At 40.8% G+C, this 15,240-nt stretch overlaps 1 protein-coding gene across 1 annotated transcript in view; it reads left to right on the forward strand.

The window, feature by feature from the left end:
• The first annotated feature begins 14,441 nt into the window (after positions 1–14,441).
• cdh13 (cadherin 13, H-cadherin (heart)) overlaps positions 14,442–15,240 on the forward strand; it is a 456,544-nt gene continuing 455,745 nt past the window's right edge. Inside the window, exon 1 of the mRNA XM_050074237.1 lies at positions 14,442–14,670. Coding sequence (XP_049930194.1) covers positions 14,626–14,670 — 45 coding nt within the window. The 5' untranslated portion in view covers positions 14,442–14,625. The remainder of the gene's footprint in view (positions 14,671–15,240) is intronic.

Below are 15,240 nucleotides of genomic sequence, written 5' to 3' on the forward strand. Positions count from 1 at the left end.
AACTGCTCCAAAGACAATGAATGGTAAAAGATGTTATAGATAACACTGAGAGTACATATGTACATTTTCTGTTTGAGAACTTTGAACACTACAGTATAATAAAGCTAATTTGGGTATAAAAAAAAGAAAATAAACAAACTCTGGGGGCCAAAAATCATGTCTATGTAGCAGCTTTGGACTTTATACCCTATGACCTCACAAGTTTGAAACTTATTTTTTTGGTTTTTGGCTTTGAGAGAAAGTCATGATTAAACTTTGCTAGGCCACGGAAATAACATATTGGAATTCTTAATTTAGGTGGTGTTGCCCGGTCATACGAGCTATTTTGTTGTCCACCAGTAGGTGCGCTGTTTAGGAAATGCTCCCGTTGTTCGTATCCGGAGGTCACACACACACACACACACACACACACACACACACAGTAGAAAATACTGTCATATGGATTTGGGCATCATTAGCAAGCTATGAATCTTGTGTATCACCATTAACTTAGATCTGAACTTAAAACAGTGCGGCCAATAACAAAGTGTTGCTGCTCTCATCTGAAGAACACAGCAAAAATCTCAGGGTTCATGTCAATGCTAGCCTTAAATCTCAGCAACAAACTGAGTGTGATATAGAGAAGAGAGTCAAAAGAGTCATAACTACTTATTCTCAATGACATATTCTGTGCCAAATTAATCAACTTTCTGACACCCAGTTTCTTTTAGTTATATAAACAAGTAACTCTAGTTCATTTTATATTGCAATAGGATATTTATAATTTCAGTAAGATAAGATATTCTGTTATCACGTGAAAACTAAAGCCAGCATAGTGTAAGCCTCTTTGTGTGTTAAATGGTTTTCAAAGTGCTTTAATATCTCTTCACATACACAGTAACAGTAAGTATCCCACTTCAGGTTCAGCATTATGCATTACTGCACATTACATTATAATAGACAAGTGCAGGAATTTCAGACTACTTAACACATACTGTACTGAGTGGCTGAGAGAACTCAATGCAATTCAGCTTCATATGAGCAAAGACAAGCTAATGAAAGGAGCATCTCTGCCTCTTTGATAACACATACTTCATACTGTCTTGCACATGAATAATACACGATCAAGTTGAGAGTTGTCTTGCTTTCACATAAATGAGAGGGTTTGTACATGTAGTGCACATGTAGCAGTTTGAGTGTTTACAGTATACTCAGCCATACACATTTTGATTTATATCACCCTCTTTCTGCAAGAGTTTGAACATTTAAAACTCCTTTGAGAGTCCATCTTAGTACACAACAACCCATGATCAAACACTCCAAATGAAAGGACGAGTGCAGCAAGGGTTAGAAAGTAGAAATTACTCCAGAAGAGACTTCTTAATGAGTGGGATGGAGAAAGATCAATACCCTTTCTACTTGTGTCCTTCTCCAGCACATTCATTACTTGTACATAATTTGGTGGTGCCAACGACTTGATTGATAAGAACACAGCTAAAAGTATAAAGCCCCGTGAGCATCTGCTAAATCTGCAATGTTAATTACACTTTACAAAAATGTTGGGCAAAACAACTAATGATTTACAGCCTTAACAATGGCAAGGCTATAATGGTAAACAAATTCAAACAAAAGAGAAAACACAATAGGATTACTTTTCTGAAAATGATCAATTTCTACATAGGATACATTTTGTCAAGGACTGAAGTGCTGGTCAATGGTGAATTTGAGTTAGTGGTTAGGCAGTCATCAAAGTCATCAGAGAGAGTTCTCTGGGCTTGTGGGACACCCCTAAATGTTTTCTTAAAAGCTCTAAATATATGCTATTCCCTACAGAAATATGAAGTTCCTCCTAAAATGTTCAGTTTAGAGTAGTGAAGACCACATTTACCCAGCATTACTTGGGGTCCTTGATTTGCAATAAGGGCAACCCAGATTATTATGGCACAAATTTAGATGTAGCAGATTTGTCAGCCATACATTCATTCTGTGAACTCCACTGCAGCATAGTACAACAAAATGAAGCTGGGGTGTCCCTGACTAAGAATTTACATCGTTAAATCTGATTCGTTAAGTGTTGCCTAACGTCACCTGAAAGTCAAATCTTTCTTTCTTTCTTTTCCTTGATTCTTTATGAAGAAGTTTTATGTCATGTACGTGTTTGTGTGTGTGTGTGTGTGTGTGTAGGTGCTGCAGTGGCGCTGTCCACAGTACTGAAAGGGAGCAGAAGATATTAAAACAGACAAACAGAACACGTCACTTAACATGCTTCCTGCTGCTGCTTTTCATGGTTGTAAACTTTTGACTGTCTCTGAAAGAGTGAGAAGAGAATCAAGCCCCTACCTGAAAACGGCTGTTTTCACCTGCCTCACCCTGCTGATTTTGATAGAGAATTGTTTATCAGTTCAAAAAATGTTAAGTGTGAGAGCTATGTTCTTATGTGAGTGCTCTGATTAATACATTTATACCAAAATAGGCCATGATTTTTTGGGGGAGAAACCAAGCAATTCTTTCACAGCCTGTGTTCTGCTCCCCTGCTTTACCTGCCAGCCACTCCCACCTGATTACCCCATTCCACTCACCTGCCTCCACAGCCGCAGCTCATCAGCCAATCAGCCTGCTATTTAAGCCTCTCCAGCACGCACACTCGCTGCCAGATTGTTCTTCACCCAGCACTTACCTGCCTGATCTCCTGTCACTGACCCTGCCTGCCTCTGACCTGTCTACGTCGTCTGTTTCCCGGTAACCTCACCAGCCTTCTTTCCCTGACCACGACTTCTGCCCCAGTGTGCTGTGAGACGCCACACGCTGCCTTGTGTGTGTGTCCTCCTTTCACCAACCTGTCAGTTCCTCAATCCATCGCCTGGTCTCTACATCCCTGCTGCTCATCCCTCGTCAGCTCTCCCTCCCCTTCTCATCCATGCCATCAGTAAGCCTGTTTTTGGTACCTCTGCCTGCTGTCAGACTGAACTGTTCAGATACAAGGACTCACACGTTCTCTGTCCCACTTCCGAGTTCGGCCCGGCCCATTCCCTGGACCCTGAACCAAGAGACTGTGTGTGGGCTCCCAGCCCGAAGAATGAGCTTTCACTAGAATATCTTTGTCAGCTCAAGTTCCTGTTCACTCTGTGTATAAATATATAAATATAATATTCGACACCTGCATGTAGCCTGAGTGGAATGCCCCATTGTTTCAGAACCACATTTTCCTGCACTTGAATCAGACTGCTTCAGACTGAACTGTCAACTACCTAACTATTTGGGGTCACCCCTAGTTTCAAGAAGTGGTAATGTTCTTTAAGCCAAATTCCTACCCTACTTATATCATGTGACTTAACAATAGTAGCTGAGATCAGACAATGTTTGCCTTTTTCAGGAAACGTTGAAAATAAGTCATCCTCTACATTTGTTATGTTATGGTTTCAGAATGATGAAGACAGTTGGAGAGATATTAGCTACAAAATGGCTCATATGGCTTAAAAATAGTGCATATAGACTAGGTTTGGGCCAAGCACCAGATGTTTACAACGTCTGGCTTCTCCCCTGCAGAGGTGGGGTAAAATGCCTGCAATTACAGAGGGGCAAAATGTAGAAGGCAAATGTCCAAAAAGGCAGGAAGGGTTACAAAAAACAGGGCAGGCAGGAAAGGGCAAAAAGGCTTGAATGCTAGAAGGGCTGGAAAATCTGCCAAGGAGTAGGCGGAATGTGCAGAATATATAGGAGGAGGCTGATTTGGGAATAGGAAGCAGATGCACATTTATGGAAATCAGGTGGCTGAGCACAAGAAGGGGGTTAATGCTAGTTGAATGGACCGAAGAGTTGGCATGCAGAACAACAGGCAGGAAAAAATACACAAAGCATGAAGGCTGAAGGCTGTAAGGGTGATGCTGAGTTTAATCATTCTCCAATCATACAGAGATATCTGTTTTTACAATATCAGAATTTTGCTACTAAAAAATCAACTTTGTACGAACAGTGACTATTGTCATTCTGTCTTTACATAGATTGAAAGTACTGTATGAACTCCTTTGTGAGCTTGAGAGTGAAATCAAACCAGGAGCAGTGTGTTAGCTGAACACTGCAGGGGCAGCAATGTGTCGATTTTCTCAGTGCAGCTGCTCTCATGTAACCATTTGTATTACAGATGTTGATTTCTGGCTCATTGTTGCTTTGCAAAAATATCTTATATTAGCAGGCATCAAAACCACACCTCTGTTTTTAAGCGACCTCTACTGATGTAAGTACATGTAAGTTGGGATGTTAATTTGTGTGAGTTCAATAGGTGTTGATTTAGTCACTCTTCATGAGGAGAAACAGCAGGATGGAGATGGATAAATTTCTTTAGCAGCTCTTGACCATTCTTCAAATGTAATCAGCCACAGCAACTCCCTCTTGTACCTATATATACACATCAGCTCTCAAGTGACTGAGAGTTTATAACTAAAGTTTAAAGTAAAAATAGAAAAACACATCACTCTGACACACATTCAAGCAGCAGCGTGCAGGAACATGTTCGGAAAACACGTCTCGATTCATCACATCTTTTCTCAATTCTTCATCATCTCCTGCTCCGACTGCAGCACACAGTGTTTATTTGGACACTTGAAAATGGGGGGAATAAAATCATCTGATTGGAGTGTTGTGATTGTGGGGTCTGGGATGTGTGTGACTGTGGGATGTGTGATAATGAGAAACATGAGTGTAAACAAACAGTTGTGGCTATGCATGCAAAACTGCATATGAGTGAGATTTTATGAATGGATGTCTAATCATCCTAAAATGCCTTGATTTATCTCCCCCCCACCCATTCAGAATCTTTTATGGTCATAAACCTAATTTATTCTGGACTATAACAATAGTTTATCGCAACGAGGCCGTGCTCAGTCACTCGTTGGCTACTTACCATCTGCTCCAGCTCCCCAGGCCGGCTCTGGATCGATGGTTGTAAATATCTGCAGTAAAGTAGAGCTTTATTTGGGGATGTGGCGTGAAAAACATAAAAGCTCAATTTATTTAAGAGAACGTGATGTTCTTTAGCATAAAAACAAAAGTTTACAAGCTATACGGGCTCCCTTTGTATCTTCTGGACCACACTGGTCTGGGTGTAGCACTCTGCAGACAATAATTAAGAATGACGGCCTTTCATTGTTGATAATGTTGTACAAAAGTGCAATTCTCGACACTGTAAGAGGTCTGGACAAGCTAGAGATAACCTTTATCCCACTGTGAATATTTTTTCGCACTCTATATATCCCACTGAGAAAATTTTTCACACAGAGGTAAAGTGGTATTTGAAGCAAGAACAGACCCAGAGCCACTTTGCACTTGGATTATTTCTCCTCAGATAGTTAAAAAAAAATGCAACCTTTTGTTGATTTTAATGTGACCAACCTGGGGTTCTCGCACAAAGTAGTGCCAATTATACGGAATTATTATGTTTTCAAAAGGTGCAATTAAAGATATGTATTTCCTCAGTCAGTGTTGCCGGCTTTTGTATCAATTGATAATGAAGTTGTTATACACATCTTGTACATAGACAGGTAAAAATATTGCCAGATGTGTGCAGAGATTTCAACAGTACACATATCCTACATGACTGGTGAGCATCTCATTCCAAAACCATGAGCGTTTATCCGCTTCTGAAACGACCTCCATTCCTCAGGGAAAGAGCCCCACAAGAACACACACAAGTGAGGCCAAGTTCCAATTCATCCTAAATGCGTCGGACGGGGTTGAGGTCAGGGCTCTATGCACACCAGTCCAACCCTGTCTCCGAGACATTCGCCAAATACATTTTGAACGAAATAAAATTGCTGCCTGCAAATATGTTCACTTGCTGTGTGTTGTCTAGTGAAAAAGGAACAGAAGGAGAGAAGGAGGTGGTCAGGGTTGATTGTGGCCATACAAAGTGAGAACCTGGACACAGCAGACCATGGCCTGCATGCTGAGTCCTATGAGTGGTTAGCTTTAGAGAGCAAAAACCTTCTGGTGTGGTTTGGAAGGGACATAGTTTGAAGACTGACTATTATTTGGAGCACTATCAGTTGTCACACAAAAGTGCTAATTTATCTTGTGACTTGCCCATGTGGTAAATCCAATGTGTTTAAAACTAGTGGGGAACTGAAAACGCATACAGCAGAGCTTAGTTGTAACATCAGATATAGAAACATGAGCTCCCCTAAGCTGCCCATCTCTTAAAAAATAATTATCCTATTTCATCTTTAAAACCGAGGAAATTTAGATAATCTGCTAAGGTACTCAGATACTGAAAACTTCAACACCTTAACAACAAATTTGATCTCAAATGCTTCTTGTTAATTTATGTACTTATTTGTCCATTTTAGTTTCAAGATGTTCTTTCGGAGGGATTCTCACAGGAATGGTTGATCCAAACACTTACAAAGAAGGTGTAAACTTTATGTCTCTTGGTGTCAAAAATATTCATGGGTAGAAATGTAGTATGCACCCACAAGATGTGGGATGTACTGTAAGGCAGTATCTGTTAGTCGTACTGGCCTTCAGAACCTCAGGAAGGCCAACTGTGGTCGGAACGTCAGTCATCTTCTCTTCAGTCTTGGTCCACCACTTTGGCCCAGACTGAATATCGTGACAACTTTTTGATAGACTGATGATCCCCCAACTTTTCTTTGAGCACCACCAGCAGGTTGATATTGTGGTTTCTAGTGAAATGTCTCAACAACTATCGGACGGATGGAAATTTGGACATTCATGCCCCAATCAAAAAGAATTGTATAGTTTGGCAGTCACCTGACTTTTCATCTGTTGCTGTCATCAGGTCAAATTTTTACTTTGTATAACTCTGTGGTTTATGACCAAATACCTGCAAACCTAATGGCATTCCTACCATGCTTTGAGTGTCTAAGCACAGACGTAATAACATTGCTACAAATTGATTGATATTGCCACTGGCAGATATTTCACCCAAACTTGGAAAGAGCTTTCTAAAATCTGTTGCTGCAAAGTTGGAACAAAGGAGCTGAGACCAAACTCTGAAAAAAAGAGAACAAAAGAGTATGTTAACTGTTCCGTTTCTTGCAATATAGTCTAATTGTGGGTCTGTCCCTTGCACTGGGTGTTGAACTCTGAGAATTAAATTATGCTAAAGATCACTAAACCATATAAAACATACATAGAAACTTTGTGTAGTTAACACTAGACATAGCTTTATAGGCTGACAGGTTCCCAACCCTGTGTTACAACAAGTTCATATTAGTGAATATTTCACATTTACTTCACTGAATATAAGTCTGTTATTTTCAGTCTTTTTTTTATGTTCCAAGATGTTACAGAGTACATGAAATCCTTTGTTTATTGTGTTGCCTGTTGTTCAAAGCTCACAGTTCCAACTCTTGTTTTCCCCAGGCAAAAAGAACTGTTGTGTGGCATCCGGATGTCAGGTTCAGTGATCCAGTCGTCTTTCTCCCGGGAAACATGGCGTCTGCCTCACTTCCCTCTGTCGGTCACGTCTGTTGCATGTGAAGGGAGACGGAGTGGGAGAAAAAGGGAAAACATCTGTGAGGGGAGTTACGCAAGGAATATCCTCACATCCGCGGTTTGATCTACAGGGAAAGGTGGTGCCGAGGTGGGTTCCTGATACAGGCCTCTGGAGACAGAAGAGAGCTCAGGCCTGGGGCTTTTTACTGTGGCTTCCACTGGTAGAGGTTGTTTGAGAAAGAGGAGGATCCACTCCCCTATTGCAGAAAGAAGGGGGGAGCACTGGCGGTGTTTTGATTCTTCTCTTTCTGCCTCTTTGCCTTTCAGTTAAAGGTAGTCGCTCAGATGTTCCAGATGAAAGATTCCTCACTCTGGTATGAACACTTTTACCCCATCTAGTGGCAATATTTCTCAGGGATGGAAGCTAAGAAAAAATATACAGTATACTGTTTGACACCTAAGCTTGCACACTAATGAGATATCTGGTTCAATTCACATGCTAGACTCCTCTGTAACGTGCATTCTTCTTGGAAATAATAACACACCCTCATCAAACTAAAAGGCTGAGAAAACCACTTTGTGTGCATCTGTGCATGTGTGTGTGTATGAGAGAGAGAGAGCGACAGAGAGCAGGTTTTGTGGCCTAAATCAGATAAATGGAGCTAATTGCTTCCCCGTGTCCCCTGTGTGTTCATGTTGTTGTTACGGATGATTGGCTTAATGAATCTGAATAATTGGAAACATGTATACATGGTTATATTGTGGTACAGTTCAAGGTTTCAGGGCCATAGAGAGTTTGCATTGTGTTGCGGCTATAATAGGAAAGTACAGTACGTTCTGGAATGTATGTTGTGCACTTTTATGTTGCACGAACGGCTTTTATTATAAACCTTTATAGTCACTCAAGCCAAATGTAACATTGGGTTGTTTTTTTCCATCATGGCCTGTGACCAACTATCTTTGCCGTGGGTGTACTGTATATATTTACATTTTTTGTCATGTAATGGTGAATTAGTTTAAGCTTTGACAAATTAAAGTTTTGCATTTATATACAATTTGTGCTTCCCTGTTCCAATACATTATCATAAATGTGATTCACCAAACCCCATGAAAAGTGATACACCTGCTATATTTAGTGTATTTAAAGGGGCATTTCACTTTGGTTTACTTATCGAGAGGAGCACGACTCAACCTGTACCAATATCTTCTGTTGTTCTGGAGGGAGCTTTCAAATATCAGAAAAAGTAACCCTGACAGTGTCACAGTGATGTCATCAGAGTTGTCCAGACTAGGGCTTTGGGATTTTTTTTTTTACAGAAAGCCTGTGTTACAAACTGGGGCTTTGAGTTTGGTGTGTTGAAGTGTGGACATTTACCAGGAAGGGAATGTCAAATAAAACATGCTATTATGGTTGCATTATGGGAAATGCAGGATACAGCATTTTTTTGGAGCTTAATCTTCACACTAGGGACTAAAATTGAGGATTTTTCAGCCTTTGCTGCATCAGTTTTGACCATTCTTCTTTATATGTGTCTCTTGTGAGCTTCCTAATTTTATGGAAGTGCAGTACTAAATTGTTGGTGTATCCCTTTGAGTATCAGAAATTACATTATATGTTATATTATTGGCTTGCCAACGACAACACTAACAGACATAAAGATACACTTTCATTACCTTTGTTTTACGCCCTGGAATGATCATTTACTGGAGCTATATTCATATTATTTGTTACACATGTTAGATGATGTACTTTGAATCATTTGCACGTCAGTACAAAACAACATCAATGTTTAATGTGACTTATCCCTGTCAGAGTCATGGTGAGTTTAAATGAGCTATTGGGTGAAGAATGTTTTCTACAGCATCAAGTGCGGAGCATGGCAACTAAGGCAGATAACAGTGATCTTGTTGTAACATCGTGTTTCACTTGTCACTATATTACACCCGTGTCAAACGATTCTCTGCCCATTTCTTTTAACATCGCTTTGCCGCATTTATTTTTGACCATAACCTTTCAAACATTGCTGCCACAGCCCTGAAAAAAGTCAAGCCAGGAAGCAGGCAAACTTTGAATTTTTATCGGGGTGTCTAATTTTGGCTTGCTTGATGGAAGTGACGATAAAGGCTTTTATTTCCCTTGAACATCTAAAACTTTAGTAAAACACTTCATGTTGCATTCTGTCTGTGTTTCATGTGCGTTATCTGCTCAGTCCCTCACATCCAAGGAAAGATCGATGGCTTTTCATGTCGTAAAGTATTGTCGATATTTTCCTTAAATTACTTGGCAATCATCTCAATCTTATCTCCACAAGTCGTCAGCCCATTTCCCAGAATGCAAGCAGAAGATGAAAATACCTGATAAGGAAAGTAGTGCAAACGGCAATGTTTGGTATCAAACTGACACACAAAAATATCAGAATTCAAAAACTCAGTTCAGTTCACAGAAGAGCATTACAATTAGCCAGATTCTCAGAAAAAAGTCTGTTAAACATCGCAATTAAGATTCCCTCTGTTTTTGTGTTCACAAAACTAAGTCATGAGAATTTTGAGCTAATTAAGTTGAGTCTAAAAGCTGTCAAAGTGATTGAGCCAGCCTCCTCTTTTCTTGTGCCACCGAACAGACGTTTCTGTCATGATTTGTTGATTCCACTCAGCCATGGCTTACAAACTGAAAATGACTTTCTTTCTGTGGTTCCCAGAAGTCTAAAATATGTGGGGGTGATTTAGAAATATCGGACAGGAAATGTTAGAGACGCTTTGACATTTTATTCTTCACCCACCCATGTCATTTTAATTGATTATTTCAGTCATCCTCCTTTCCAGGAGAGTGCACCGGTTCCTCGGCAGCTGACCTTGTGTGCTGTGAACCAGGCAGTCACTGGTAATATGTTCCTGATGTCTTAACTTGAATATGGCAGAAAAATTGTGTAAGAAAAGCAATTCTTCAGGCGTCACAACAATTCCTGGCCTCATTATTCACATCCAATGAGAAAGGTAAGGCACAGAGACACCCTCACCTGACTTTTTCTCTCCCCTACTCAAGATGGATATATGCAGAAATATGTCACCGCATTATATACACCCTCATGAAAGTACATAAGAAATGGACAGAACGATAGCATAGGGAGGGAGAAAGGCAGAGGGAAGATCTGAATGTTTCCATTATCTCAGAGTTCCTTTGCTCTTCTGCACAGCAGACCCATTCGTCTGTTTCACTCCGTATGATTTGTCTGTGTGTTGGAGGTTAAGGGTACTTTGCATGAAGATTAAGTGTGCTCTTTGACAGCTCTGCCCCCTAAGAAAGACTGATGGGCTACTTTAATAGACATCTGACCTTTGGGCCCACAATGAGAAAAAGTTTGTGTGCTCATTGAATAACACTCTGCGGTGTCTGGATCGGCTGATGTCTAAACCTCGACCATCACTCACCACGGATGCTTTTTTTTTTTAGGGTACTAAAAGTCATGGAGCAAAACCGAATAAAACCCCTACAACCCCTGGGAGAATTTTAAATGAAAACATATTCAAACCCTTGTAACTTCCCATGCCCAAAAAACCCAGGTCAACTTTTTAGCTCCACATCAACCTTTTAATTAAAGGTGTAGGATTTATTGGCGTCTACCTCATCTGAGGTTACAGAACTGAAACTTCGCCCATGTGCAAAGTCTGTCGGAGAACTATGGTGGCCGAGACAAAAACGTGAATAGTCCTATCTAGAACCAGTGTTTGGTTTGTCCATTCTGGGTTACTGTAGACTCAGTGGAGGAGGGCCCGCTCTGTATGTACAGTTGTAAATATAAACAGCTAATACTAAGGTAATGGAAGTATAACGATTCTTACTTTCGAAGGATCATAAACTAATGACTATTATATACCGTTTCCGTTTATAGAGTCCCCTAAATCCTATACACTGGACCTTTAATTACGCAACAATTAAACAATATAAATACTCAGGTGACAGTAGGCCCTTTTTGACTTAATGAAACCATAAAATTACTAACTAATATCAATCTACTGTATGCTTGCGGTAATATATGTTGCCATCAGGACTTTAATCAGCCACGGGGTTGAATTCAAATGAGCCATCCTCCACTTTAATAATTATGTGGTAGTTAATTGATTATTTCCAACAGGAAACTCGGAGGTCACAGTCAGTTATAAAACAGCACGACTGGAGCCACTGAGTGTTTCGCTGAAGGACACCTGAACAAAGAGATTGCTGTCACCTAAAATACCAAGCTGACAATGTCTAAATCTGTCTCTCAAAACTTTCCAGCTTCTCTATGCTGTCGGCACCAAGCTTATTTCTTCCTACTGAGGATCAGGTCACGATTACATGCTCATGTTATAAAAAAAAGGCGATATAACTTCCCAAAGCAGTTGGGTGCTATAACTTTTAGCAAACATGACATAAACAAAAGCAAATGGTCAATTTGTGGGGCCCATTGTCAGCCGCAGATTTGGTGTTTAAGTGAGTATCTACAGCAGCAGGGTTGGTGTATGTTGGGTTGACTCAGAATAAACTACGCCCACATTCATCATAATGAAGGAACATGTCACCCGGTGCAACAGTGTGGCTCAGTTTTTGAGTAACAATGGGGGTTTATGGCAGGAAAATATAAGCTAAATCAGGCTTTGGCTACACAGGCAGGACTTAGGAAGTTAAATTCATTGTCATGGTTTGGTCTTTTTATTGGACCTGTTGGCAACGTGAAAAACAAATGTTACCAGACTTGCTCTTTATAAAAGCCCATCAGTGGTCCTTGTTATTGCCAATCTGAACAGCCACACCTGTAAAATTTAGAAGTATAATGCATTCACTTGATAAAATTCTTTTGCACTGTGTTTCTGAATCAAAGAGAATATCCTCCTGAGACCCTGCGTCCTCCTACTTCATCCTGCTTAATCTAGTCTACAGATGATATACAAAACCTGATCAAATGTTATGGTTGTTTATTTGTGCTTAATAGCATCTGTAGTTTAATATTGCATACAAATTTGACCAATTTTAGCAATAGTAATGAGCTAAGATGCTGTTAATTAAAAAGCACTCATTTAAAGACAATGGGACCCTGTGTCCTCATATGTGGACATCACATTTTGGGTGTTCCTGACCTTATACTTCATTCTTCTTAAATTAGACCCACTGTCCTTGTACGTGGACACTTTTGTGTGCCATCTAGTGGTAGTAAGAGCACAATACACTAAAAAAACAAGGTGGCAGCCGATCCTGACACAAAATTTTATGGCTGAAACTTGTTTATTTATGATTAATAATGTTTGCCGTTTGACAAGGCAACAAATTTGACCAATTTTAGCAACAGTAACAAGCTAAGATGCTATTAATTAGGAGGTACTAAAGACATTGGGACCTTATTGTCATCTCGTTTGAGGACATTAGGACTTTATTATCACTGACAATGTTTAGTTTTTTTTATACTTATTGGATCCTACTGATCCCAAATAGCTAGGAGACATTAAAATGCATTACAAACAAAAGTGTGAGCCTCAGAAGGTTATCAGAGCAGAAAGTTTGCCATAAAAGCTCTTTTTCCCAATTCTGAGATAATATTCTTGTTGATTCAGAAGAACAGGGCAAAGAAAAAAGCCTCCATTATACTTGCATGTGAAACAGCCTATGAATGGAGATCACATGTAAATCTATGATGCACTGTAGTAGAGCTGAAATGATAAGTCGAATTATCGAATCAGTCGTTCAACAGATAACTAATATGCAACAATACTGGGCACTGATTAACTTTTAAGTAATCTTTTCAGCAGAAATGCTCCAAATTCACTGGCTCCAGCTTCAACAGTGTGACATTCACTGGTTTTCAGTCTCATCTGAAAGTAAACTTACTTTTTATGGGTTTTGGGCTGTTGGTTTAACTGAACAAGGTATTTTTAATGTCTGCTTGTGCCCTGGTAAATTATAATGGGCATTTTTTTTTTTAATATTTTATGATCCATTTTATAGACTTTTATAAAATATCTGACGTGTTATAGACTGGACAATCAATCCATTAATCAAGCTTTGGGAGACTGATTGATAATGAAAATGATTGTTAGTTGCAGCCCTACACTGTAAGTTCCATTTTTTTTCCGTAAGACTATAACTTCATGAAGGATGTACACACACAGTAACAAAGAAGATTTGACTAAACTGACTCCAGATACAAAGCAGAGAGGCACATAGAGACGGAGACAGAGAGAGATGCCCCTAGGCTGAGGTGCGCACCCCGGTTGAAAAAAGAAAACGCTTCTTCTGACAAACAACAAAATAAAATTCCCCACACAAATTAACAATTCATTATAGGGCTAGGAGGAAGGAAAAACAGCGCTCATGATGAAAAATTAAAAATCACTGGGACGGTTTTAGAATATTAAAGTCGGGAATTATTCACAAGATTGTAACCTATGGTCTTGTCAACACTGAAAAAAGCGATGTTCTTTCGGAGCCATTATGCAGTAGTTTTATTGTAATGTTACACAACCCTAAAATGTATCATTACTGAAGTTTCTTTCTCTCAGGGCGCCCCGCAGGCATCGCCGCTATTGTGTGCGCTCACACACAGGATGCATTTAATAGAGGCTTCCCGAGCGCCCTCGTGTCTCCCATTGAATATACTGTAAGATGATAGGAGCAGTAAATCACCTTTAAAAGGGGACGGATAATAGATGCTGGAATAAGGGCTATAAAGCTGTCTGATGAGGGGAGAAAAAACTGCCCGTGATACGTGTGATGTATCCCCGAAACCTGCTGCTGCACCTGCCGATCACTCCAAACTCCGCCAAATAATTGGTGGCGTCTAAATTCGTGCGCAACAAAAAATTAGTGATGCTGACCCTCCACTTAGATAGAGACGACCCTCCCTCCCTCCTCCTCCTCCTCCTCACCCCACCACCACCACTCCCCTCTCCCTCCGTCTCACCTCCTCCGCCTCCCCCCTCTCTCTCTCTCTCTGTCCTCCTCATAAATCTATTGGTTGTGGTCTCGGCTCCACTATCCAATGCTTTGCTGATCAGACTGCAGTTGTATTTGGGGGAAGTTGGCAGCTGGCGGCTCACGGCGAAAGGCTTTCCTCCTCTCTCCCGGCGCTTGGACAGTGGAATTATGAGCAGAGCTGACCCAGCCTTTATCACCCTGTCTTGAATCTGTTTCTGTTTCACACCGCGAGAAATTGAACCCCGACCATGGAGATTGGAGTCCGCATCCTCTTGGCTTTCCTCGTCCCCCAGGTAAGAGAGGAAAGATGCGTGTGTGTGCGTCAAAGAGAGTGTTGGATTTGGGGGGACAATCTCACTGAGAGCGATCCGACTCTCTCTTTTTTATTTGAGCATCCGTCTGGTCTCACTCTTGTGTTCCTGGCGCAAAGCTGGCTTGTTAAGTTTGTCCCGAGTCTGCATGTACCACACACACACAGCCACACAGTCACCTGCACTGCCAAACCGGGTCCGTGCCGTGCCAAGAGCAAGTTTATCCCCGTTTAGTCCCCTCTGTGCGCATGGCTGTCATTCGTGGCACTGAGTGTTTTTTGGAGGGGGACAGAGGGTGTCGGATGTGGACCTGCAGTGGTCGCACACTTTGGGAATGCCTTTCACATTTTGTCGAGAAGAGAGAGAGAAGGAAAGAGAGGAAGAGGGGAGAGAAACAGAGGATGGAGGAGGAGAAGAGGGGGCTCAGAGGGAAAGAGAGCGCAGGGGTGTATCTTATGTCTATGTGCAAATCACGGCTTCGGCTCTTGTCTCTAGTCGCATCTATATTCCGCTCAGCCACCAAGTTGAGCGTTTCTTTGGGCTTGTGAGTGT

The sequence above is a fragment of the Epinephelus moara genome, chromosome 20 (genome assembly GCF_006386435.1).
Source record: "Epinephelus moara isolate mb chromosome 20, YSFRI_EMoa_1.0, whole genome shotgun sequence".
NCBI lineage: Eukaryota > Metazoa > Chordata > Actinopteri > Perciformes > Serranidae > Epinephelus > Epinephelus moara.